The 26,819-nt window shown below is 39.7% G+C and overlaps 3 protein-coding genes across 5 annotated transcripts in view; 1 reads left to right on the forward strand and 2 right to left on the reverse strand.

Annotated features, from left to right (window-relative positions):
* The first annotated feature begins 387 nt into the window (after nt 1-387).
* Nucleotides 388-6,452, forward strand: LOC310950244 (early activation antigen CD69). Of its 2 annotated transcripts, XM_083917943.1 has the most exons (7): nt 388-532; nt 767-865; nt 3,354-3,458; nt 3,734-3,832; nt 4,787-4,938; nt 5,029-5,126; nt 5,976-6,452. In XM_083917943.1, exons 1-7 carry the CDS (start codon nt 391-393, stop codon nt 6,100-6,102), a joined length of 822 nt encoding a protein of 273 aa, XP_083774069.1. In that variant the 5' UTR covers nt 388-390; the 3' UTR covers nt 6,103-6,452. The 2 variants fall into 2 exon arrangements, with proteins under 2 accessions (XP_083774069.1, XP_083774070.1); XM_083917944.1 differs by lacking the exons at nt 388-532; nt 767-865 and adding an exon at nt 3,107-3,272.
* Nucleotides 6,453-6,722: 270 nt separating this feature from the next.
* Nucleotides 6,723-13,897, reverse strand: trpv6 (transient receptor potential cation channel, subfamily V, member 6; the record flags this gene model as incomplete). Its single annotated transcript, XM_083917587.1, has 16 exons — nt 6,723-6,990; nt 8,723-8,829; nt 8,936-9,204; nt 9,344-9,410; nt 9,594-9,759; nt 9,843-9,919; nt 10,010-10,096; nt 11,031-11,166; nt 11,256-11,335; nt 11,431-11,577; nt 11,665-11,840; nt 11,968-12,066; nt 12,224-12,364; nt 13,340-13,462; nt 13,547-13,644; nt 13,767-13,897. The coding sequence occupies 16 exons, from the start codon at nt 13,895-13,897 to the stop codon at nt 6,723-6,725; spliced, it is 2,172 nt and encodes a 723-aa protein (XP_083773713.1).
* Nucleotides 13,898-17,598: 3,701 nt separating this feature from the next.
* ephb6 (eph receptor B6) overlaps nt 17,599-26,819 on the reverse strand; it is a 41,171-nt gene continuing 31,950 nt past the window's right edge. The window contains exons 9-19 of one of the 2 annotated variants that reach the window (XM_083918823.1): nt 26,057-26,181; nt 25,810-25,972; nt 24,446-24,557; nt 24,304-24,359; nt 23,094-23,210; nt 22,765-23,012; nt 22,413-22,631; nt 22,164-22,313; nt 21,066-21,250; nt 20,790-20,948; nt 17,599-18,976 (exon numbers count right to left, since the gene is read on the reverse strand). In XM_083918823.1, coding sequence (XP_083774949.1) covers nt 18,871-18,976; nt 20,790-20,948; nt 21,066-21,250; nt 22,164-22,313; nt 22,413-22,631; nt 22,765-23,012; nt 23,094-23,210; nt 24,304-24,359; nt 24,446-24,557; nt 25,810-25,972; nt 26,057-26,181 — 1,640 coding nt within the window. In that variant the 3' untranslated portion in view covers nt 17,599-18,870. Of the gene's footprint in view, nt 18,977-20,789; nt 20,949-21,065; nt 21,251-22,163; nt 22,314-22,412; nt 22,632-22,764; nt 23,013-23,093; nt 23,211-24,303; nt 24,360-24,445; nt 24,561-25,809; nt 25,973-26,056; nt 26,182-26,819 lie in introns of both variants that reach the window. The other variant, XM_083918822.1, reaches the window with a different exon arrangement.

Genomic DNA, 26,819 nt, shown 5'->3' on the forward strand with positions numbered 1-26,819 from the left:
AGATGTCAAAGTTTTTATTGCAGGTTTTTATTGAAACTGAATCTTTTGAATCAAAGCCTCGGTCATCATGGTGGAGTGCCTAAAAATCACGTTGAGACCACATATACATCAACATGTATGCACAACTATTGTGCAGTGTACATACATGTAGTTTAGAGGAAGCACAACGATGAGGAAGTCTATCTATACCAACAAGATGAGTCACACTGGACACTTTTAGGGCTGGGAGCTTTAGTGGGTTTTTTCAAATATCTTTGAAACGGGCATTTCATCTGCACTTGTGTGTGCATGATGGAAGATTACATAACTTCATTGTCAGATGACTAGCCGGGTCTGAAAGACTTCCCATCAAATCGAAAGTTAGAGAAACAGAAGAAAGGAGCCATGGAGATGCAGGAGGTCACCAAAGAGGGGGAAAGAAACAAAAAAGATGAAAGAGTAAGTGAACTGACGGTGAATGTCACCGAAGAGGGGGAAAGAGATGAAGAAGGTGAAGGAGCAAGTGAACCGATGCTGGAGGTCAAAACTAAAGGTACAAGAAATTTAATCCAATTAGTTAGAGCACAAAACCCAACAACGTAGAACTGGAAAATACGCATTCACCGTATTGGAGTGTTTTTTTTTCATGACAAATATTTCCAAAAAAAAGTTAATAAATGTGTTATTATTGAGAGATTTTCTTTTTTAGTCTTCCATGTATTTCTTATGTAGAATTGTGATTTATGTCTGTAAAAATACGTCTGTCTGTGTTTCTGTCTGGCTTTAGAGGAAGCAGAACCAGACCACTACTCTAAACTACAAAGTCCATCTGAGGATGTCTATTCAGAAGCTTTTTACGGCAGCGCCTCGGTTAAAACAAGAGCAGGTACGTTTTACTTTTATGATATAATGTGAAACGCCTAAAACACACCATGGTTCAGCATGTTTCAGCATGCTTTAAGTCACACCTGTCTGTCTTTATTAATTAGGTCTTCATTGCTAAAACATTTGGTTTAAAACGACTTTATCGTATTTCTCTCACACTCAAATTAAATTTGAAACAAACAAACATATAGAGGCATTGCATCAACTTTCCTAAATTGTTGAGTAATAACGAATGTGTTACATCATCATCATCATAATAATAATAATAATAATAATAATAATAATAGCTTTATTTGTAGAGCACCGTTTAACCTACTATACGATAGTTGCATATATAAAATGCAGTCCCGAGTGCTTTACAGTATGGCATTAACAACAAAAATAGATAAGTTTATAAAATATAACAATAAAGTATGGTCTTTATGCTGCTGTACATACAAACCAGCACTATATAAGAATGACTCAAAGTCTGAGAAAACTGACTCAGACACAAAGAAAAAGGACACAAAAGCAAAGTCAGACAGTTTTAAACCACATCGGCAATTCAGTGGAGAAGGCCATTTTCATTTTCTTAAAAAAAACACTTTAATAATATGTGTAGTTATTTGTTCTGTATTATATGGATGGATAGAAAAATAGGGCTATGAATTGTTTATATTTTTGATACATCATTTTCAAAACATCAGTGTCATCTTCACCTGGCCTCAAAATCTTTCCCAATAAAAATTGCCCCTATTTCATTTTCTTTTTTTTTTACCATTTTAATTTTTAATTGTCATGTCGGTATATTTTCAACACAAATGCTCAGTAAGTAGGGCTGAACTTCTACTTGCGGGACGAATAAAGGCATTCTTTCTTTCTTTCTTTCCTTCTTTCTGTCTTTCTTTCTTTCTTTCTTTCTTTCTTTCTTCCTACACCTTATGATTATTTTGCTAATCAGTTAATCTGCTGGTTATTTATCCGTAAATCCATTTATCGTACTGTCTATCTATATAAAATCTAAAAATAGTGAAGTCTACCTACACAACGTCCCAGAGCATAAGTTGACATATTAAAAAAAGTCAAAACAGTCCAAAAGCCAAATACAGTTTACCACGACAGAAGAGGAAGCAAATGTTCTAGAAACTGAAACCAATGAATTTCTGGCATTTTTCCCCAAAATGACTCCATTTAATCCGTTTAATTAATTCATTTGTTGCCTTTTTTTTTTTCTGTAAATCATCAGAAGCACTGGTCGTACTTAAGAAGTAATTAATGAATCATCACAGTAAAAAATGTTTTCTTATGTACTTCCAAATGTTTTATCCAATGTTACTTAAATTAACATACCAATTATTTATCATTATTATTATTAATAATAATAATTAGGCCTGGTTGTTGTTGTTATTATTGTTATTTCGCTGTCTAAGTATATTTATAATAATAATAACAACAACAACAATAATAATGCAAAAACATTTATTTCGACAGTAATCACAAACAAACTATTTGTCTATGATGCTTTGAATCTTTTGTTTGCATCATTTATTTTGTGAACATATTTAAACATATTTCTTCTTCTAGAACAAACTATTAATGATATATGTGCATATATCTGTAACTTAACAAAACCTGCTGCACTGGACACAAGTCTGTCTGCTTTATTATTAAAACAGTGTATCTCCAATGAACTTCCTTTATCTTCACGTCCACCGTTTTATCTTTTTAGTTTTGTCATTTTGCTGCATCAGAAAAGTGTCTAACACACAATTAAAGCCATAAAGTTCACTAAAGCGTCGCAGTTTATTATCTTTTCTTTAACTTTGTAGAATGAAATCTCCTTTTTGCTTACAAGGAAATATTCTGTTTATATTTTTGAGGTTCAAGAGGCGACAGGAATGTCTAAAGAGTCTTGAGACATTCACTTTTATCACATATTCAAAGTTTCAAATCTGTATCAGTAACTGTTTGTTCCGTCTGTGAACTGTGTTTCGCCACAAACATCTGAAAATGACATTGAGAAAATCTGTTGTTTTGGAGTACAACGTCTCCAGCAGCTACAGTATCTGTCTGTCACTCTCTTACACACACTCACTCTAAGAGAGATACAGGAAAAGTTTTGGAAAATAAAGGACAAGCCGAGCACTGTGCCCCATGAATATCTTAACAATCAGTAAATGTCATGTTGCTATGGTGACCAGACAAGGGAAGAGGAGGAGGAGGGAGGGCGTCTTAAAAACTACGCACAGCCGTGAGTCAGCAGGACAGGCAGACAGAGCAGGACAAAACAAGCTTCATCACAAATCCCAGGACACTTTCCTCCATGTACATCAAATTTTGCCGCACTTATGTCGAGGATAAAAAGGATGAAGCCAGTGACAACTTGTCACCTGAGTCCAAGTTATCTGTTGAACTACAGGGGGGAAAAGGTAGGCCAGAGTCTTATTGGTTGTTTGTGTTTGTGCTCAAATATCTCTCTAACATCCGGCTAACATCGTCCTCCTCCGCAGGAAAACAGCCTGCAGGAAACTCACGTCTCTACCGAGCTGCGTGTCTGTTCCTCACCATAATCTGCCTGGTCCTGCTGCTGGTCATCATTATCCTCAGTGTGAAACGTGAGTATCTGCAGCCATGTCTGGAAAAAACACAACAAAACCTTGCTGGCTGGAATTATGTCTGTAACACTGAAGCACATTAGGATTATGTTTTCACTGGCAGTGCAGAAATAAAAGAAAATACAAGTCAGGATCACTTTGCTTTTGTTCTTTTTTTGCTCATCACAACAGGCAGCGATACAGGAATATAAAGTGCGTCTGATTGCATCGCTGCACCCTGTGGGCATATTTTTTTTTTGCCCTCTCAACTCCTCCCACTGTGCTCTGTTTTCTAGTCCAAACTGGCTCCACAGTCTGTCCAGAGAGACAGAAATCTTCAACAACATGCAGCCACAAGGAGTGCCAGGCTCTCTTCCCCAGCGTTCAACCCCAACGTGAGTGTGATGCCAGGTGGAAAAATGTAAGATAGAAAACCTTGCACAAGCCAAATAAGGCAAATAAAAAAACAAATGATACTTTCAAACGTTCCTTGTGACAGTTCTGCTTTCACAGTCGCCCCAAAAGTTCTTTAAACAGGCGTCAGGGGAAGTTAGTTCATGTGCTTGTTTTTAGAGAACTGAGAAGGTTTCATTTAATTTAGTCCATGAATCAGCTTTAATCATCTTTATTGATTCCTCTTGGACAAAAATCATTTGAGATTGCCATGTATTTACACACAGGCACACAATGCATACCCTGTCACTTCATTGGGTACACCTCGCTAGTAGCGGACTGGACGTAGTTCTTCGTGGCATAAATTCAACAAGTGCTGCATTCCTCAGAGATTACGTGAGGATGGCATCAGTTACTGCAGACGGCTGCACATTCATTATGTGAATCTCCCGTTCCACCACATCAACAAAGGTGCTCTATTGGGCTGAGATCTGGTGACTGTGGAGGCCATTTAAATGTAGTGAGCTCATTGTCACGATCAAGAAAACAGTTCGAGATGATTTGAGCTTTGGGACGTGGCACCTTATCCTGCAGGAAGTAACCATTAGAACATGGGTACATAAGGGGATGGACATGGTCAGCAACAATAGGAAGACTGGTGTTTAAATGATGCTCAGTTGATACTTAAGGGGCCTGTGTGCCAAGAAAATATCCCCCACACCATTACACGACCACTACCAGGTTGAACTGTTGATACAAGGCAGGATGGATCCATGCCTTTATGTACATGCATGCATACAGAACATATTGGCAAAAATGTAACTCAAAAGAAAAACAAAGACAGTTGAAGGTAAAGATAAGAAGGAAAGCGTCATTATTTGTGCAATTAAGTCAGAGGGTGATCTTTTGTTCTCCTTGTTGGACGAATTTCAGCACTGCTCCTTCTCTCCTCCCAGGTCTTGGCTGTCAGCAGTGCGCTGACGGGTGGCTGACATTTGGCCGGTCATGTTTTTACCTGTCCACCCTCAGGCTGAGTTGGGAGGAGAGCCAGAGGAACTGCACCTCCAGAGGAGGAGCTCTGGCTGTGGTTAACAGCCAGGGAGTTCAGGTAGATCTGATAGCACCACGCAGTTCATTAACACTGGGGATGATGTGCAGTGTATCTTTTTGTAAATGTAAATGGTTCTTCTTCTTCTAGAATTTTCTGACAAAGAAAGGGAAAATGAAATACTGGATTGGGCTGAGAGACAATGGAGACTCATGGACCTGGGTCAACAAGGATGTGCTGCGGCAGAGGTGATGAATGATTGATGACTAATCGTCTCAGCTGTAGCACGTTTGGTCTATGACATTTTTATTCTTTTCTTTTTTGTCCGTATTTCATGCTTGTTAATGATTTTTTATTGTTTATATATATATATATATATATATATATATATATATATATATATATATATATATATATATATATATATATTTGTTTTGGCTCATCAGTTGATAAGTATTTAATATAATCTTTACTCTTTTCTTTGTCTTTTTTTGCTCTAAACTGCTTCCATTAGGGTGGGTTAGATGTAAATATGTGAGTGACCGTTCTATGTTTTGTCTGGATGGGAAGGAGAAAAATTAGATGAATAAAGGACGCATTTATCTCTTTGGGATCACTCTTTATGTATTTGACACTTTCAGTAAAAATATACACTCAGTGTCCACTTTATTAGGTACACCTGTAGGACCCAATGCAATCCAATACACCTTAAATCGTACCTCTACAAAGTTTATAACGTTCAGCCTTTGGAAAAGTTTATTACTAAGGTCAAAGTTAAAGGTTGTACTGGACTACATTATATTGTGAGGTGTTTCTATTTTTTGTCCTATTGGGGGTCAGAATATCAGAAATACCTCTGTCCACCAATGTACTATAGTAAACCATAACCTCAATGCTAAAACATGTTATTATGTACACATTTCTTGGTAAAGACACATGTTGTGGTAACACTGTTGTATTGTATTGCATTAGAGTGTAAAGCTGTATCTAAAAAAATGTGTACAGTGTATATCATAGTGTAAAAAGATGTATTCTTTCTCAACAACATTATCCTCGTGATCACACCAGTCGTCAATATTCTTTTCTCTTGTTTGCAGTTATTGGGCAGGAGTCACGTCAGAGGGGGACTGTGGGATCCTCAGCAGTGAAAACTCACCAGACAACAACTGGATAAAAGCCCCCTGTCAGGCCTACACCTACTTCATCTGTCAGGTGGAGCTCTGAGCGCATCTGTCTCGTTTTTCCACTGAATAATGAGCAAACCAGTTTTCTGTCTTCAAGCATCAACTCCTCTGAAACATTTCAAATGTCTCTTTCCACTTCACACCCAATCAGTGATATCTAGCTAAAGATAATGAAGCCTTTTAGATTATAGTTTTATATTGAAAGCTTTGAAAGCTGTTTAGTCAGATTTTATTATTAACATATATTAATTTGTAGCATTGTGTTTCCTAATTTGTATGTACTTGTAAGCACTAGCAGGGTAGCTCACTGTTTTATACTGTCTCTGTATACTGCTGTGTGACGAGAGAAGTTTGTTTGAACAAAGTTTTATTCTCATATAAAAACGTTCATGCAACTACATAAGTTATGTCTATGTTTCACTTTATTTAAGCTTAGCATATATTACTGCTACATGTTTTATATTGCTATAAAAATAACACACTCTTTTTATATATAGCATAATACTGCAGGAATAATTGCACAGTTGAATATACAGGCGGATTGAGCTGGTTGGGTCCTTGCAAGTTTGTTTATCGTCACTTTCCCGGTGTTTCATATGTTCAGGACTAAGCAGATGAAGGTCTCGGAGATTGCTCTTCAGGCTCAGGCACAATCTTCTTCTAAACATATTTAATGTCCTGGTCCTCCGGCATTTCCTGCTCCATCTCCAGACCAAATGCGCTGTGACGAATCATCTCCCACCCTGTCAGTGACCTCCTGTTGTTAAACCCTCCTCTGTTTTTGGGTCTGAGCTTGGGGGTCCCCGAGATGGACTCCTTTGTCGTGTCAGTCTTCTCCAGTCCCTCCTTTTCCTTTTCCTCGTCTTTGGAGAAAGCCTTGACGTAACGACGCATCTTTTGCAACATTGGGTCGTTTCTGTCTTCAACCCTGCAAAGATAGATGAGTGAAAAAATGGCCACATACTCTCACTGTGTAAACTATCATCATGATGTTTAAAGAGGCGCTCCAGCAATTTTGTATTTCATTTCCCTAAAGTTGGAGGACGGTGAAGAGACAAATCAAAGAATGAACTAAAGTCACCATATTCTGACTTCTGGTCCCTAATATGGGTCGAACTCCAGAGATGACTTTATTTCCCATAATGCAGCTTGATAGCGTCTTTAGTTGTCAAGCTTATTTTCTCAGACTTGACAAAGCTCCTCCAGAGCCACAGAGTATTACTCCCCATTAGTAGTAAACTAATATGTAAAAAGGGTGGAGTGCCCTACTACATGTGTAAAGCTGTTGCAGCGCATATGTAGGTGGAGGAGCTGTGATGATAATAGATCTGTGAGAGTGAGAGTTGGGCTTCTTACTCACAGAACAACACGACCTGTGGCTGCATTAAAGACAGGTTGTGGTCAGTGGTAAAACTTCTCTCTGTCATCATGTTGAGCAAAAATAGTAAGCCTAAAAAAAGTCTTCACTGATGATGTCACTGCACATGATATATCCAGATGCAATATAGTTCTTATTTACATTTTTTTGCTGTGTAAGCTTCTTATGATGGCCACTGATCAAGATTAATCAACATTTAAATTAAAAAATCTTACGACAGCTCCCAGGTTGTTTGTTTAAAAATCAGACTACACCTGCACAGTTCTGGTGAAGCAGGTTATTTTATGAGGGCTTAGATCTTATATGGTAGTTAGAATATAAAACATTATATCAATATACAGTTATAGGTAGAATAACAAAGTATTCACCTCGACCCCCAAACTTTAAAGAATTAAAGGACACATTATGTTATTTTTTTAAATGTTCATAATGTATTTTCGGTTTCTACTGGAACATGTTTACATGCTTTAATCTTCAAATACACTTTATTTTTCTCATACTGTCTGTCTGAATATAACTGTATTCAGCCTCTGTCGGAAACGCTTCATTTTAGCGCCTGTCTCTTTAAGATCCCCCACCCACTGAAAGGCCCAGTCTGCTCTGATTGGTCAATATTCCGCATCTGTTCTCTTGGCATCACTGTCATAGCAGCAGGGAATGAATGTAACAGCAATATAGAAGCATTTATTCCTAAATACAGTACAGTTGTGACAACCGTACAGAAGTCCTGATGGCTCGTTTAAAGTACAACTTTTGGTAAATGGACTTAAATGGACGTAAATTGGACTACTCATAAAGCATCTTTCTAGTCTTCGGACTACTCGAGGAGCTTTCACACTACTTGTCACATTCACACAGACATTCACACTGATGGCAGTGGACATCTACCATCTAATGTAATCTAACCATTCACACCACATTCATACAACCATGAGCAGCTTGGGGAGCAATTCAGGGTTCAGTGTCTTGCCCAAGGACACTGCGACATGCAGACCGGAGGAGCCGGGGGTTGAACGGCTGATCTCTCGAAGAGAAGACGACCCGCTCTACCTCTGACCCACAGCCGCCATCGAATTGAGCCATCACAGTATTTATGTATCACCTCAACCTGCTTTTTAGTAAAAAAGTATTTATTTGTTTTTTACAATATGGGACCTTAAAGATTGATTGTTGCACATTTAGTAAGGCATATTTACTGTTACAGAAAAACACTTTTTTGATCTGAAACCAGATTTTCAGGGGCTCTAAAGCCTCTGTTTCTGTCGGTGCAGTACTGTCTCACCTGAGATACCAGCGCTCCCTCAGTCCGTAGTTGAGCCCACACACCCCAAGCCGCGGCCACAGGCAGCGGGGCAGCCTCCTCTCCAGCATCAAAGTTGTGGCCACCACCTGTGCAACATCATTACAGCTTGTAACCATGACACAATAATTCACAGGGACGTTATGATGCATGTTTGTGTCTTTAGATGCAAGTCCATATATACATATATGTTACCTGAGTCCTCCACAGCTCATCTCTCTCCTGGGCCACCCTCCAGTGTGTGTCACTCATCATGGCTATCAGGAGATTCAAAAGGAGGATGTATGAGACCACAGAGAAGGTGCAGTGCAGCACATGGACGATCGGGGGGGTCATGATGGTGTGGTCTACGGGCAGATCTATGAGGCCCACGCTGAGCTCAAACTGGGAGAAGAGGGTGATGGGGAAGGAGCGATATGAAGGCATGGAATCAGGCTCCTGGGTCATATACACCATCCAAAGGGCTGTGGAGATATTTTCAAAAAGTATGTGAGAGAGCAGAAAAGGCTAAATCAATAAATAAATCAAGAATGACTTGTTGTATAAGCTGTGTGAGGGTAAAACGCTTGTTTGTACTGTACATGTCGCCCAGAATATACTCACAGGTGGAAAAACCAATGAGGACAATGAAACTCAGCCACATAAACTTTGTCAGGTCTCCAAATATAATCTAGGGGGAAATGAGACACATGTCAGATCAGTCTGCAAACACTGCTAGGTGAACCTCAAAAACCAAAACAACCACTGAATACATCTGCTTCAAAAACATTTCTGTACAGGTGTGTTTGTGTGGAACAAACTCTTATTTCTACATGACTCATGTGCTCCTATAGCATGCACCTCTGTGTCCTACCTTCTGTATCATGATGACGTAAGGCCCGAGCATTTCAAAACCTCGGGCGAAGAACATGACGTTGCTCCAGCCGAGGACTAAACACACTGCCATCACCACAGCCTCACCCTGCACCTCGCAGGCTCTGAACACACATAGCAGCACCACCAGGCAGGCGTAGCTGATACTGGTCAACACAACAACAGAAAAGTCAGAGTGTGTTTCTGAAAATGTGATTTATCATTCTGCCATGATGTGTTTTCTACTCACAGGATAACATGGAATGGGCCTCCGAGTGCTGTCTGGCCAAAATAGCGCTTTGCCCCCACTCTCAGTATATCAGGGATCTGTTGGTAAGAGGGAGCACAGGACGATGTGGCAGTGTAATTTACATAAATGCAGTGTGTAAGAAGGTGAGGCATGTTCCATAAATGCACCTCCAGCAACAGGATGACAAAAGCTCCCAGGACGCTGATGATCTCGCCCGCCAACCGCAGGTTGTCCTCGTGCGTCACATAACTCTCCTGTGGCACGGACAGAGGAAACACAGATGTAATACTATTAAAAGCACATTATTATTAGACTGTGTGTTTAAACGCAGGTGCACAGTTTGATATTTACACATGCACAGTGTACATATGAACAGATGAGGTCCAACTATGAGCTAAGGCAGATTTATTTATAGTATTTGTGTGATTAGACTTTGATTGTACTTCATTATTATCATTAGGACTGGATATTTATTTAGTGTATTACCCTGAATAAACAGTTGTTCTCGGCCCAAAGTAATTTAAGGTTATCCAGTGATAGACAAAGTATTGAGATATTTTACTGATGTAAAGTAACGATACCACAGTAGAAAAATACAAGTAGTTACGTTACGTAAAGTCCAAGACTAAGTGGAAATATAATGATAATGTTCATTAAAAGTTTATTTTATTTTATATATATACACTTTTTTCTTCTCTTTGTTCATTTTTTAATATCTATTTTATTTTAAATATGTAGTTGCTCATTTTTGTACATTTAATATCACCTGCCTTATATCTTCAAGTGCATGTTGATATCATTTCAGAATTATTTCATATAATTGGAAATGAACATTGAAACAAAATATACTGTATGCATGATCTTATTTGGCTCAATAACAAACAGAATTTAAAAAAAAGGCCAACAAAAAACAAATAAAAGTCCTATATTAAAATCTTTAGATTCAATAATAATATATAAATATCAATATAAATAGGATTTAATTTGTTATACTGTCTATCTTTATAGTTGTAAAATTAAAGTAGTGGAGTAAAAAGTACAAGTAGCATAAAATGGAAGTACTGTAGTTAAATTTATATATTTAGTTATAAATTCACCACTGTTTATGGTTCTGTGTAAGTGTTATAACATATCATTGTTTCATGTGGCAACGCTGAAATGTAATTTATGTATTTTGTATTTACACACATTGAGTGTTTTCTGGACCCGGATGGTTTTGTCCATCTCTGACTTTGTGTAGTTCTCCGGAGCGTCCTTCAGAGGGCGATATGAGCAACACAGTGTGAAGGTCCCGATGTACAGGAGATACAGTAACAGCAGCAGCCTGGTGCATCAAAAGGAGAAAAACCCACTGTTACACAAGACTGGACATGTTTGCAGTTGAGATATGTGACTTCAGATAGTAAATTTTACCTGAAGTAATGTTTTCCATACAGGTTCCACTTCAGGCTGACCAGCTGCCTCACAGGCGTCACCTCCAGTATCCTTCTTGCCTGGAGAACAACACAGAATTTGTTTCATTTTATTTTCATCACCACACCAGCGACATTATTTCTGACCAAAAAAACTGTGTTATCTTGTAGTGTACCTCTCTCTGGTGACTGCCCACGATGAGCTCCAGCACTGACATGTTGTCGGCCCATGAATCAATCTCCGTCAGGTCGTACAGGTTAGAGGTCAGAGGGCCCAGGCTCCACTGGACTACACGCCTCTTATTAACCAGGTGCTGAAACGCCTGAGAGAGACACAGGGGAGATAGGATTAGTGAAATAAATGTTTGGTTTTCACCCTGTGAGCCCCCACCTCCTCAGGCTTCACTCACCACAGTGTTTCCCTCTTTGGCAGCCAGTTTGAAAGGTGTAAGGCCTCTGTAGTTGGGCACCATGTCGAGCGGCACTGATTGGTCCAGCTCTGCATCGAGTGTCATAATGAGGTCAATAGCCTGGCACGCAATCGTCTTGTTGGGCTGCAGGACCAAAATGTGAAGCACTGTGTTACCTAGACAGAAAGAGTGTGTAGACAAGATACAAGAAGAGACAACAGAAGGCCATTAATAATCAAAATATCAGACAGACATAAAATAATAATCTTCTCCAACTCCTCTACAAGAGGACGTATTTCATACCACGGTAATCCTGGACCCTGGTACAGGCCCCTGCGTCGATTACCATGGAGATAATGTCCTCATTCCCAGCACACGCAGCAAAAGACAGGATGTGTTCACCTGTTGACCAATGCACATTTTGAAAAACACTATTTGTTCTGTGTCACTTTGCATAAACACATCCACATTTGCCTACATGTAGGCACAATTTGGGGTTCATTGTGGCTACAGCCGCCCCTTTACCCCATTTTACAGTGAGCATACTGACTATATATACCATAGTATATGAGTCCGCCTATCCTCTTCCTGAAGTACAGGCCGGTGCACCGAGGTGTAGCCACGTCCCCCCCACGACTGATCAGGTGATGAACCAGATTGATGTTCTGATTCACCACAGCGATGTGGAGAGGAGTAACACCTGAGACAGAGTAGGGAGAGCAGCGTATGTCAGTCCACTGTTTTTAATTTCACCTGTTGTGCATGTGAGGTTCACAGTTGTCTTGCTTAGTGGCTGAAGAAGCATTCAAATGATTTACTAAAGTAAACGTAGCAATAATATACTACGCTACAGTAACTTTAACTGTCGGATAAATGCAGTGAAATATACAGTATTCTCCTTTGAAATGTAGGAGAGTAGAAGTAAACTAACATAAAACAACAATAAAGTACTTCAAAATTGTACTTAAGTACAATACATGAGTAAATGTACTTGTTATTTTCCATCACTGGCTGTAGCACGTCCTTCTATGTTGTCATTGGTGTCCAAACAACAACCTGTGCATCAAATTTGTCCCCCTCTCTTAAAGTAGAGGATGAATCTGTTTGATTTTTATTGGTTGGATGCTTTTGTAGATAGTACGTTCTTAAGGTGTTAGTACTTTGACTCATATGAGAAAGTGGTTTAACTGGAGTAAAGCTGAGTAATAGCTACGTTGTGTGAAGGTTTGTTTGTTGTAATGCTGTTAAATTCCTGTCTTTGCTGTCACTTTCATCAAAAACCTCACAAGTTAGGCGAATCAGTCCTGTGATAAGTAATCGTATTTGTAGCCTTCAGAATGGTCATAAATGTCTTTTGTAAATTGCTTTTTCAAGGTAAAACCTAAAGTCCATCATAAATCTTAAATACTCTTCACATTTGTATAATATTTCTTGTTATCCTGACAAAAGAAACTGAGCAATACATCCATATTTGAAGTCATGTAATGCAAAAATCAAGAAAGTGAATTTGTTCAACTTCTTTTTCTTCACCTCTAATATCTCATCTCATACTCTTCAGTTCTACCTTTAGTTTCTTAGTTGCTGAGCTTAAAGCTGACATGTTAACCTGAATGACATTTAAACTGCATGATGTGTGTTTGTGCTTGTTTCTGCATCTGTGAGTTCATGTGTCGACCTTGGAAGAGCTCGGAGGTCATGGGCTCGTTGATGAGTTCAGGGGCTCCGTCCATCAGAGCCACGGCGGCGTCCAGGTTATCAGTCATCACAGCGACATGAAGTGCGGTCTCACCAAGAGCTCCTGAAGGACACAATTGCAATTTTTACTCATGACAACTGATGCTACCCTGAAATAAAATACACAGCTCACAGCAAAGGGCCTCACCTCTCTCAAAGATATTGGTGGAGGCACAGCTCAGCAGTTTCTTGATGCAACCAACACTGTTCTTTTTAGCCGCGTAGAAGAGAGGAATATCATTTATGCTGATAGGCAGAAGAAAAACAACATGTATTATATTTAAAGGTTAGGCTGTGCACCTGCATATAATTGATTTAGACAATCAAATGTATTGAAAGCATCGCAAAATGGTATCTGATGTGCTTACTATTTAGTGTGGAGCAGAAACGTCTCATCCAACATCTCGTTCCATCCTTTCTTGTTTTGCAGGCGAAACCTCAGCTGGCTCCACCAATGGTTGAGCTCGCTCGGAGCAGATCTGGCCAGAGACGGAGACATTGGCACCGGATGTTTGGACTGGAAGAGACAAATCAAAGGGGAGGTGAGGACACACGGAGAGAAACACAGCAATGAAATAGAATCAGAACATTTAGGCCTTGGAAGTGGATTATTTCATTCAGTTGTACAGTTTTCAAAATAAAATACCATAAAACAAATGGACAAAAACAGAAGAAAGTGTCTCAAGTCTTACCCTTAAACAATAAAAGTGCCCCTCCTCAGCTTCTGGTGATCCTCAGTCATAACACTCACTGTCAGAGTTGGAAAACTACACCTGTAAATGTCCCTGAGGAGAAGTGAAATCCCTGTGGCATCACCCTTATATAGGACCCCAGACATGAGGGAGGAGACAAGTGGAAGGGCTTGAGAATGAACGGGTGGAGAGGGAGGACGAGTGGACAGCGTACAGGTGAGACAGAGAGAGTGAGGCCATAATGAGCAGGTAGACTTTCACCGCAGATCAGGAATCCTACAGGGAAAGTCGGGCTTTACCTGGAACTTCCTTTATCATGCTGATGTGAAATTATTGTCTGTAGTCTGTCACCTTAAAAGTGAAATGACAGTGGTCCAGTCCTTAATCCCAGTACATCTCCCTGTTATCACCAGGCCTGTCTGCATTCCACCAACTACCACCAAACCTGCATGGCCACTATGACAATTCTGCAACATCATGACAGTCAACACATTGCGGTCATTGTTTCTAGTGAACCGTTAAAGGAAACCTGTTTGGAAATTGCAAGCTTGTATGTCTGAACCCAGGGTTTGTAATGTAAAGCTGATATTAAGGCATGATTAACCAGGTTGCATTATTTCTATTGTTCTAATAGCGGGCAGATGTCTCCAGGTGAAACTTCTGAAAAAGGGGATTAGTTGGTGGAGTAAATACAGACATGATGTGTGATTTTTCTTTTTCTTCTAACGTGTACAAACAAGCACGCCAAACTAGTTTCATTCAAAATGATTTAACATGTTGAGCACCATTGATGTGTCAACAGGAATGATCACAGACGTGGTAATTGCCCCATTACAAAGACCATAATGATCATTTGGTGGCTGGAAACATCATGTCACTTTTTTCTTTTCTCTGAAGGCAGAAAACAAATCTGCGTTTTGTTTTTGTGAAATTATCTTTTTTTGGGGGAGAATTCATTGAAGCTGAATCAGAGATTTCATTTCCACACGTGACATTTTTGTAAACTGCTTAATCAGTCAACTTTTACAACATCCTGGTTACCTCGGTTGTAATGTGGCAGGTGTTTTGCTGCACCATTTATAGGTCATGACTAACAGGCCGGTCAGCCCCAGGATAAACAGGGTTTAGGGAGACTCTATAGGAGGCCCTGGTAATGGTTGCCGATGTGGCCGTCATTTTGTATTGTGGAGATAATAGCTGTTTACCAGACGGAGAGCACCGTCTTTAAGTAGTGTCATAAAGACCAGTGGTTTCCACTCTGTTAATGTCTTTATAAAGAAACAATAACATCATAAAAACATGATTTTGTGGTTTGTATGTCTACTGTTTTCTGGACAGACGTACCAGCAGCTCTTTCAAAACACTTTGTCCATTTGAGTCGGGACACCACAGCAAACAATTATTACAGACATCTGTGGTACATTTATGGCAGCTGACGGGTGCTCTCATTTACAGTGACTTTACACGATAGAGCTCAGTTATCATTATTAAAACACAAGCGTCACACACAACATAAAGAGGTTCAACATGAAATTCATTTATATGAATTATAGCTCTTTCTCTTATACAAATGTCAGTACTCTCAATTTCCCCTTTTGCACTTTTAAAGTGAGATTAAATCCGATTTTATGAGCCGCACAATATTATTAAATATAAAATTACACATCTTTTGAGTAATTATCATATTTCTTTATAATTCAGCATCCGGTATTCTCAGTGAAAGAAGTATTTCGATCATTTCCTTAAGTGGATGTGAGTCAAAAGAAGTGAAATGAAAATCTAGTGTAGTGTAACAGGAATATTTCCACCTGTTCAACTAGTTTCTAAACAAAAAAAAAGGACCTCAGCATTGTGCAACCCTACTACTGTAGTAGATGTTCAACCCCTGGATATTTTCTGTTTCGAAAAACGGCATGAGCTGGACTGTAATTAAAATAAAGTTGGGAGGGTTCGAACAATGTTTGGCCACTTAACATGCCTTTGTATAAAATACCCAGCAGTCTGACATTGAGATAATGTGAAGACCAGATACAACAGTGCAGTTTGATGCAGTAAAATACAGCACAGTGTGAGCACGATCAGCCTGGCAGAATAATGTGTAAGCGCTCTTCTATCAGTCCAGATCTACTGTGATATCATCAACAGCGGGACATGTGGGAAACCAGTGTCTGTTCTTGGACTGCTGCTGATCCCAGCAGATCCCAAACACAGATTTGACTCAAACCTGCTGATCTGTGGAACCTGAAACAGAGTTAACTCTTGAACAGTGAAGGTGATATCAGCACATCAAGGTGAATATTATTATATCATTTGTAGCTGCATTAAAAGACTGGTGTAAAAGTCCATTTAGTTCTCATGTACAGTGCTTCTCCATGTAGAGAATAAGGTGGCATAGATGGATTTGGTAGCTGAATTAGATGACCTTCCATGAATTTATGGTTTGAACTGCATGGACGTGTTTATCAAACATTGTGGTATTCTGTTGGATGCCGTTATGAAACCATTGTCGCCTCATCTGTTGTGCGTGTTTAACCACCAAACCTGACATATTAAATTTAGAACAATGCTAATTTGTGAATGCTTTAACTCTAAGCTGTTTTTCACTAAGTGTTTATGATACGATTGCAAGTTGTGCTGTTCACTTTTCTCTCCTATTTTCACTTTTTAGATTAGTAAAAAAATCAGATCCACATATCTCACTAAGTACTGGATGAAGAAGAAGAAGAATCCCTTTATTAGTCCCGCGAATGGGGAAATTCAATTTTCACTCTATTATTTTTCATTTTACACACACACAGGCCTGAAATACACACACATGCTCAGACAGGACCTATATACATGCAACCAATGGAGAGCGAGGGGGCTGCCAGTGACCGGCACCCCGAGCAGTTGGGGGTTCGGTGCCTTGCTCAACAGCACCTCGACAGTGCCCAGGAGATGAACTGGCACCTCTCCAGCCACCGGTCCACTCTCCATTCATGGTCCACACAGGGACTCGAAACCAGCAACCCTCTGGTTCCCTGCCCAGAGAATAAAACCTATGACTTCTGGGTAAAAAACTAAAAAGACATTCCCATCAGCCTAAGCTATACTTTGTGTTTAGAGTTAATTAGCTAATTTTAGTTATTAGTGGTGAAAATGATGAACAATGAACCTGCTAAACATCAGCATTGTTATGTAATAAATGTCAGTTTCAAAATCAGTTTTGTGTTGTGTAATAAATGTATTGAGTTTTGTCAGTATGAGGTCCTTTGTCCTGACGTGATGGGATTTACTTGTACACCTTGACTAGATTACAGCTTGTTTTCACGATTTTTTCTTCACAAATTACATTTTCATATCATTTGTCCCCAAATCTTCTTATCTTTTTTTATTTATTACTTGAGTGTCTGGCACTTTGATTTGATTAGGGTAAAAAGCACAAAAAAGAAGCAAATAGCAAAATTATTAAATAAAATCATATCATTTATTTTACAAATTTGCACAATTATGGAATAGTTGTGAACACTCATACACATAAACACAGCTAGTAATGTGTGTAGCCTGACACACTCATCTCAAATATGCACACGCGCACGCACACACGCACACACGCACACAAACACACAGCGTCATGTACAGCACAGACACACAGGTACCTACTTACAAAGCATTTCGCCTTCTTCCTTCAAGTGTAAATCAGATCCGATTGTGTCCGTCTTTCCCATTTCACACATTCACAACGCTTCAATGACTCAGTGTCTTTACTCTAGCAATCAAACAAAAAAGAGGTGAAGTGTGAAACGTACACAGAAAGGTGGGTGCTGGTCGCTTCTGTCTTTGTCGCAGATGGACGTTTGTGTTTGCAGCTGAGGTGAAGATTGTAGCATTACAGTACATGAGCTCTGTTGTCGCTGAGAGACACGAGAGTGAGAGTGAATTGTATAAATTGGGCTGCTCTCAAACCCTGGATATGTCTTTTTAAAAAAGGGAAAAACATGGCTCACTGTTTTCTTTTCTTTTCTTTTGACAGTTTTATGGCAGTGATTCATATCTAACCTCAGGGTTTGCTGCACTGATTTTGGAGTGGTGGTTTATAGCATTTTTTTTTTTATGTATTTTTTTCTGAAAGCTAATGGTAATACCTTATAAGGCAAACCATAGGCTGCTAGGTAGTACTCTGTTTTTTTCCAACAGTTTTTAGCATTTGGCAGAAGGTAGAGAGGAAATACAACTTTACAAACAACTCATAAAATATTAGAAAAAGGCTTTGATTGTCTTCACGCAATTCTTTGTGTGGAGAGATCTCCATAAGTATGTCAACAAAAAAACAATTTTTATATATTTTTTGTACTCAATGACGGTGGGGAATTGAAAATATTCATGAGGGACAGTAGTGGAAGAGAAGGTTAGAGGTAGGATTGCAGACGGGTGAGGAGCGAAGAAGGCTGACAACAACAGTAAAGTGAAATCTAGTGAAAAACAATGAGGAATCTTTAAAGTCCTTCTCCTCCTCCATGACCTCACTTTGACCTGGACTGCAGTTCCCATTGTGCATCTCTCTGTAATTTGTCGTGAGCGACTGGCAGGAAGTCCGATCCTCTTTTTCACCCCTTCTGGTTGTAGTGTCGGTTGTCGTGTAGAAGAATACAGAGTGGTGTTCGATGCTTTTCGTCAAACAAATTCTCTTTTTGTTTTGGCTTAAAATGTGCTCCGTCGAAATGAATGAAACCAGACACAACAAGCAGAGAAATGTGAAAACCACAGAAATCTGTGGCGCAGGTTGTACCGTAGGTGGATTTCACACCTCCACCTGCCCCTGTGTCAGATAAGCTCTGAGCTGCTGAGCTGCACTGAAGATCTTCCTCTGGTGTCCCAGCAGGTTCACTCCGAGATTCTGGACATCACTGAAAGAGAGAGCAGACGAACCGGAGTTTAGCTCAACACTTCAGTCGTTGTTTGTCCTACCTGATATTCTAAAGCACAAGTGGGTTTGCATGTGTTAGTCCATAAAAGCAGCAGCAGCTCAGGTGATTTATTGATGCTCATACTGATTTATCTTAAAGCTTCTCCTTAATACTTTTACTGTTCTTTATTTAGTTTAGTTTAGTTTTTTTTTATTCTACTGTTTTGCTACTAGAGCTTCATTTACTTACTTAAGTTAAGTATTTTAATTAGGGTTGGAACAGTATGATATCTAGAGTGTCACGATATAACACCATTATCATTGTTATCAGTTCAAATTACAAAGGAATGAAAACTTTATTTCTTTAAATGGGAGTATGTGTAATAGGTCTCCCTTTTGAAAATAAATAATAAGGTAGTAGGCAAATGTACACAGATCATATCAAGGTAGATCGCAAAACAAAATATCGCAGCAAACGAAATTTTAATAAGTAAAACTTTTGCAATTTTTTTCACAATTTATAGACGCTTTTGAATCCAGAGCAATATAAAGGGGGGCATACATCGCCAAAGCCACAGATGCTTGAGCAGAGACACATCTCCACATGATACGGCCACATGAACGTGAACAAATGTCCGTGCCTTGGTCACCTGATAACAGCTAAACCACCTGATCAATACTGTCTACAGAAGAAAACCAGAAGATGTGGCTGACAGCTTCAGGAGTAAGTGGAACTCATGTTGAGAATTTTCTTGTTGTTGATGTTTCTGAGGTTGAAAATGAACTCAGTTTATAAATGTATAGAAACTGTTCTGCATGAAAGAAGATCCTTCTTGACCTTAGAAACAGATCTGAGTCGCTCATCTGTCATAATAACTGCACCACAAAAAGCTAAAAAAGTGAACCTTGTTTCTTTCTTTAGTCAACATATGAATTGTGAATACTGTAGTCTGCTTTACATTGTGGTTGGCTTGATCCTACAGTTTCAAAGTATTTATATATTTATTGGTTGTACCTTCCAGGAAACCCTGACATCCATGATTCAAAGTTATGTGAAACAACCCTGGATGAAAACAAAAGGTTGCCTTAATAGTAAGCAGGGTTCGAAATTAACACCCGCCTACGATTTAATGTCAAATACAATTTAATGCAATTTAATGGCATTTAATGAATGGCTTGTGTTTGATCACGAATATATCATCATTTTTTTTAGACAGACAGACAGACAGACAGACAGATAGACAGACAGATAGATAGATAGACAGACAGACAGACAGACAGATAGATAGACAGACAGACAGACAGATAGATAGACAGACAGACAGACAGACAGACAGACAGACAAACAGACAGATAGATAGACAGACAGACAGACAGACAGATAGATAGACAGACAGACAGACAGATAGATAGACAGACAGACACAGACAGACAGATAGATAGATAGACAGACAGACAGACAGACAGACAGACAGACAGATAGATAGATGTTTGCACTTTCTGTGTATATTTTTTGTATGTATTATACTTTATATATGATATGTCAATGTAGATAAAATGATCAAATGCATTCAGTGGCACTCATAATTTCTCTTATTTTCACCGGAAAAAAATTTGGCTAGTGGAAATTCTGATTGGCTGGTGATCAGAAAAGTTAATTGAGAACCTTGATGGCAATGCATCTATCTTTAGATATGCTTTGGAAAAAGGGTATGCAGCAGTAACATAGAATGTAGAGGATTTTCACTAATTGAAACACAGTCAACATTCTTCCCCTTGAGCTGAACGTTACGGTAATAACCATCTATACTCACTCCATGCTGAGCCTGCTGACTCTGTCTAATGTGTCCAGGTTTGCCTGATCAAACTCATCCTGATACCTCTCCATCCGCAGCGCCTTCAGCCAATCACTGACCGTTGCCACTGCCGTCAAGTCTGTGGGCGTGGGGCTGAGCAGCGGCTGAGAGCAGCTTCTGTGAAAGGGGAAGCATGGGAATTTACATATATATATATATAGCAGACTGCTCATCACCTGCTGCCTTTCATATGATATATTTTGCCCAAGCATTTGCCAGAAGTCGCTGTCTCACCGAGTTGGCTCCACCTTGAGGGAGGCAGGGTGCCTGATGAGCCGATCCAAGGATGACAGGAGCGAGTCGAAGCCTGGTCGGTCCCCTCGATCAGCCTGCCAGCACTGAAGCATCAGAGAGTGGAGGGCGGAGGGGCAGTTTTGGGGGGCAGGGAGACGATACTGGTCTGCGACTGCCTTCATCACCTGCAGAGAGTCATTAAATATAAGCAGATGGTGTGAGGAGTCTTGTGCAATCGGATTACATAAAAGGTCACAGACCGCTGAGGGCTTGTAAAGAGTGACTAAGAGAAATATATGCAAATTCCAGCTGCTTGGCATTTTGTCACCACTTAAAAATGTCTGTTAAATCCACAGGAGTGGGATGGTGGTAAAGTACATTTATTTAAATAGCTGCCTACAATGATTATGCTCTGGTATTTTCCTTTGGTAGTCTAATGTTTTTAGACATTACGCTTTTATTCCACTAGATTTCAAAAGTCTAATATAATACACTTTTACACCACTTTACACACAACCTATAATTTAATATAAAGGGCTGCTCATAACACATCATTTATAATATAATACAGCCAGTGGGACAGTAAGGAATGTGCTGACTGTTAAAAAACTTTTATTATTGTTTTTATATATTTTAGTAATATTTGCACTTTAATTTGAATATTCAATAATTGCCTGATTGGGCATTTAACACTACGCCCCTAAACACATAAAATCAGTAAATTCTAACACTAGATTTAATGAAAATAAAAAGGAGCAATAAAACAACACAAATTTCCATTTTGCCCCGTTAAATACTTCTTTACTTTTGACTCAGCTTAAGTAATATTGAGTGGAGGACTTTTTTCATTATTTATCTTTATTCAATAGCTGAAAGAAAATGAGCTGAGAGGCTAATAGGGAACTGTAGCAACAGCCGGACGCAAACAATGGACCTTGTGGCTCATGGTTTGTGCCACCAAGGCGCCCAAAGACTTTTAATGCCATGTTATTACACTTTAGCAGTTAAACTCGCACTTAAGCAAAGGATTTGAGTGCATTTCCATCACTAATTGATTAAGACTTCCTCCGCTCTGGCAACATTCTCCCACACACTCACTTCTTGATTGCTCATGTCCCAGTATGGACGCTCTCCATATGACATCACTTCCCACATAAGTATGCCGAAGCTCCAGCAGTCACTCGCCGAACTGAACTTGCGATGCTGAAAGGCTTCTGGTGCCGTCCACCTCACAGGAATCTTACTGCCCTGATGGAGGAACAAGACAGATAGTGTATCAGTGAATTATGTCACACTGGAACAACAAATCAGGAGCATTAAAAAAACACTACATTTTCCAACACGTACCAGTGAGGCAGTGTATGTAGGTATGTTGTGGTCCAGGCCCCTCATGAGCCGGGACAGGCCAAAGTCAGATACTTTACAGACCAGGTTGGAGTTGACCAACACATTCCTAGCCGCCAGGTCCCGATGGACAAAGTTTCTCTCCGAGAGATAACGCATCCCTGCGCCAACTCCTCTGAGCATGCCGATGAGCTGGAGGACACTGAACTGGCCCTCGTTCTCCTGAAAGAGTCAGGAGGGCAGAACGGAGGCAGGGCACAGGAGGATGGGAGAGAAAAAAATGTTTTGGTTTCTCATGAAGTGAAACGATCACTAACAGCATGCCAAAGATGGAGACAGTGGGTGGTTGTCTCACCCTGAGGAAGGCATCCAGGGTCCCGTTCTCCATGAACTCAGTAACGATCCTCTCTGGGGGGGTGCGAGTGATCACGCCCTCCAACTTCAGTACGTTGGGGTGGTCGAACTGACCCATGACACCTGCTTCACTGAGGAACATCCCCTTCTCTCTGTCCGACGCCCCCCAGCGTAGAGTCTTCACCGCTACCAACACCTCCCTGCGACCCAGTGGACGATAGCGGCCCCGAGAAACCTCCCCAAACTGGGCTGGAGTGGAGAGGAGGTGGGAGAGATTACGCTCTGTTCATACTCATTACAGCCACAGTAAGATTTAAAAGAGAGGCCCACCTGCACCAATCACCTCCTCGATCTTCAGATGAGAGGGGTCTATTTCACGGGCGAATTCTTTGACAGCCTCACTGGGGTCCTCATAAGTCGATGGGTCTACATAATACTTAACTCCACCTGGAATTAAAAGGCAATTGTTTACAACTTTTTATGCATTTAATTTAATTTATTACCATGACACTAGGTTGGGATGATCTGTTTCTAAACCTGATTCTACACTACTAAATGATTGAAGTCATTCAGAGCAAGGGCCTCTACACTTTCTATTCATTTTTTAATCCTATAGCCCTAAGAAAACATTGTTTAAATCTTCTTTTTAGTTACTGTTACTGTTTTCTAATTTAACTCACTGTTTTTTTTCTCAAAATAAAGGATTTTGTTGAAGTGCCTCGGTTATTTAAAAGAACATGCTCGTACAGCAGTGGTATAGCCACAGCTGATATTCTATTAAATTCTGAACAATAAAAAAACAACAATATTTTAGAATAAATAAAGCATTTACAATTTGTTTTCTAATTTTGATCTCCAGTGTACATACATATATGGTATATATATAATATACATAAGGACTGTACTGTATATATATAACATAATTTTGTGTAAATAAACAGTAGCATGTATCTTTTCAGATGCACTAAGCTGTAAATACCACGCCACTTCCTGAGAGTTTTCTTGCCGGTTAGAGACGCGTAACAATGGTAACCCATGCCAACCTCATCTCCGGTAGCAGCGTCGGTTAATGCTTAAATTACTGGAATATGTAAAAAATGTGTCCAATGGTCACATGTGACAAAATCACAGATTTTTTATCTGTAGAAATGTAAGTTGAACTGATATAACAGAGATACCTTGGTTGCTATAATTTCTACCACATTGCATTGTGGGATATTTATGCCGGCTCAGCCTCCAGTGTTTGCATACTGCAATTTTTCACCGGAAATACAATTGTATAGACATACTAAAAATGCTGACATGATGTTTCATGTTAGTATGGCATTACAAATGCAACCATTGTCTCCTTTTTTGGGTGAAATAAAGTTTCTATGACAAAAAAACAAACAAAAAAGAAATAAAACAAATGAAAAGAAAACTTTATTAGTTACATATATTAATTATGTTGCATAAAGCAAACATTTCACTTCAGAAATAATAAATTGTACTCAACTGAATTTAAATTAAATGACGTTAAATTAATTATACCAATGCTCACCTCGGTTGCTGATGTACCTCTGGAGTCTGTCGCTGTACGGACTCTCCCTCCTCTTACTGCCATGTAAACGCAAACAAAATGCATGAATGTGCATGTGATTAAAAAGAAAAATTCTGATCATGTGAATGGATCGACAACCTACCTGCGAAATACCACCACGACTATAATCGCTGCCACCACCAGGAGAAATGCTGCTCCGCCCATCACTGAGCCAACCAGCAGAGGAAGTCGATTCTGGATCTGCTGCGAATGTTCTTCTGAGGGGGAGAAAGTGAGAAAACCCATCAGCTGCTGCTGGACATGAGACAGAGATGGAAAATTACAAACACTGTAACTCAATATGTTTTATATGTTTGTACTTTAATGAGTAAACAGTTTAAGACGAGTTTATTTTTACTCACAGTAGGATACGGGTTGAATATCAGTTTCAGAATAGCCCACAGTTAGAAATGGAAATTTACTTTGAACCTTTGAACTTGTAAAATAATCTGAGGACTACCTGGAAAAGCAGTACTGACACTGACGCAGATAATCCTGGTGAAATAAAATAGATTGAACTGAACTGAATTGAACTCAGGAAGCCTCTTAATAAAAGAAGATGGTATAACCACTTTGGAGAACATTGTTGGTGTGTTCACACTTTTGGTTCTTCTGCAGTGACCATTTAAAACCAAAGACACACGTATCTCACTTCTACCTATTTAAATCAATGTCTATTTCAGTACCAAAAAGTATGTTTCTACTCTTTCCTACAGTATCTCTCTGTCATGTTCCTAAGATCATTAGGCAAGAATTAATTCAAAACGTATTACCAGTAACCAGCTGTCATCTTACCCACAAATGATCCTTTTCTGTACGTTATTAAAGATATAATGTGTAACCTTTCTGCATTCAAATGTCTTAAAATGACTAGACCTGTGTTGCATATTTAGTTGAGTTGTGTACTTTATTATCCAACAATATTTAAACTCAGAGAAATCTGTAATTGTATTCAAGGTCATGCAAGAAGCTGTCACACATTTTACATTTCATTTACGATACATTTTCTTTAGATCCTAGACGGTTGCTTTTAACCATATACTTTAACCGGATAAAGGGTTTTAGTTTCTGGACGTCTGGAGAAGCTGAGCCAATGGCTCCAGCCGAACAGCCTCAGAGGAGCACAAAACATTTTTATTCATTTATTTTATTTTGTGTTTTTACTGGTTTCAATCACCGGTTCCATTTGTTTTGGAGAGGAGTAAACCTCTGTGGATAATTCGGCTCCTGGTAAAAACCTCTTGATTTATGAATACTGAAGGAATCCAGACCGGGAGAAGCCGACTGCAATGACTGCATTCATTCATCTTTTGTTATTGGTTTAATTTAGAGAAAATTGCATAATGTACATTTAAGGCTTCCTACCGTAAATATGGTAAATTCCACCAGTTCAGTTGTGTGTTAATCGCAGTAATGCACTCTGACTGAAATGGATGTCACTGGTATTACAGTAAATGAGTGTTGTACCCAGAGGCAGAGTAGTGAAGTAGATGGTGTTGCTGAAGGGGCCATAGCCCCGTTCATTTCTAGCTCTGATCTGGAAGGCGTAGATGGAGCCGGCGATCAGAGAGTGGACAGTCACCGTGTTGGTCTCACTGTACACACTTGCTGCACTGTCCACATCTGAACCCTGAGGGACACAGAAGAAGGTGGTGTGTGTCAGTTTGGATGGTTGTGCAGCATGTATGTGTGTGTTATCATTCACTGAGTGTACCTTGTCATAGTATCGGAGCTGGTACTCCAGGATGTCTCCGTTGGGCCTGTCCGGCTGAGGCCACGAGAGAGTGATGGAGTCTGGGGCTCGGCTCAGCTGGTGCATCATGGGAACTGTGCTGGGAACTGTGGAAGAGAACAGATGAGTGATGTATGAGCTTGACGGAAGCTACCCCTGAAAAATGTGATGATCGATCAGTTTACCCCATCATCCCACAACGATAGGCATGTTTCCATTAGCCCTATAGAGTGGACGCTTGGAAAGTTTCAGGGCACGCCCTCTCAAAGGGCCATTCACTCATCGTGTTTCCATGACAAAAAAAAGGCCCAACAGGGATTTACGAGAGTCCGGAGGAATGGAATTTACATTGCCGGTGATCAGCTGATCAGTGATACAGCGCTGCGCCCCACTTCCTCAAAGTGAGAAATACAGAATATTTTGATTTAAAGTGGCCCATATGATTCACAATATCAACTTATGTAAAAGTAACTTCAAAGAAAACACTCTACCTTAAAGATTCGAGGCGCTGTAAAATTGTTTGTTGATAGACAGGCCATAACCCCACTTGCAGTACCAATGTTACTGTGTGTGTATGTGTGTGTGTTTAAATGGGAGAGAAAGAGGGAGCCGTGCCAGTGCGTGCACAGATGATTTTCTGTGCTGCGTTCTACTACACCACTGAATAAAAGTGTCTATTTTACTTCACAGTGTTGTTGTGGCGCCTGTAGTACCACACGTCACATCCCGCTTAGCGTTATCCAAT

This window comes from Echiichthys vipera (assembly GCF_963691815.1).
Source record: "Echiichthys vipera genome assembly, chromosome: 8".
Taxonomy (NCBI): domain Eukaryota; kingdom Metazoa; phylum Chordata; class Actinopteri; order Perciformes; family Trachinidae; genus Echiichthys; species Echiichthys vipera.

What these genes read in the sequence shown, in the direction of transcription:
- LOC310950244 (XM_083917943.1), top strand. Translation starts at nt 391, where the DNA reads ATGCAGGAGGTCACCAAAGAGGGGGAAAGAAACAAAAAAGATGAAAGA. An exon ending in CTCGGTTAAAACAAGAGCAG is followed by an intron (nt 866 to 3,353) that starts GTACGTTTTACT and finishes CCTCCTCCGCAG; the next exon opens with GAAAACAGCCTGCAGGAAAC. An exon ending in AAGGATGTGCTGCGGCAGAG is followed by an intron (nt 5,127 to 5,975) that starts GTGATGAATGAT and finishes TCTTGTTTGCAG; the next exon opens with TTATTGGGCAGGAGTCACGT.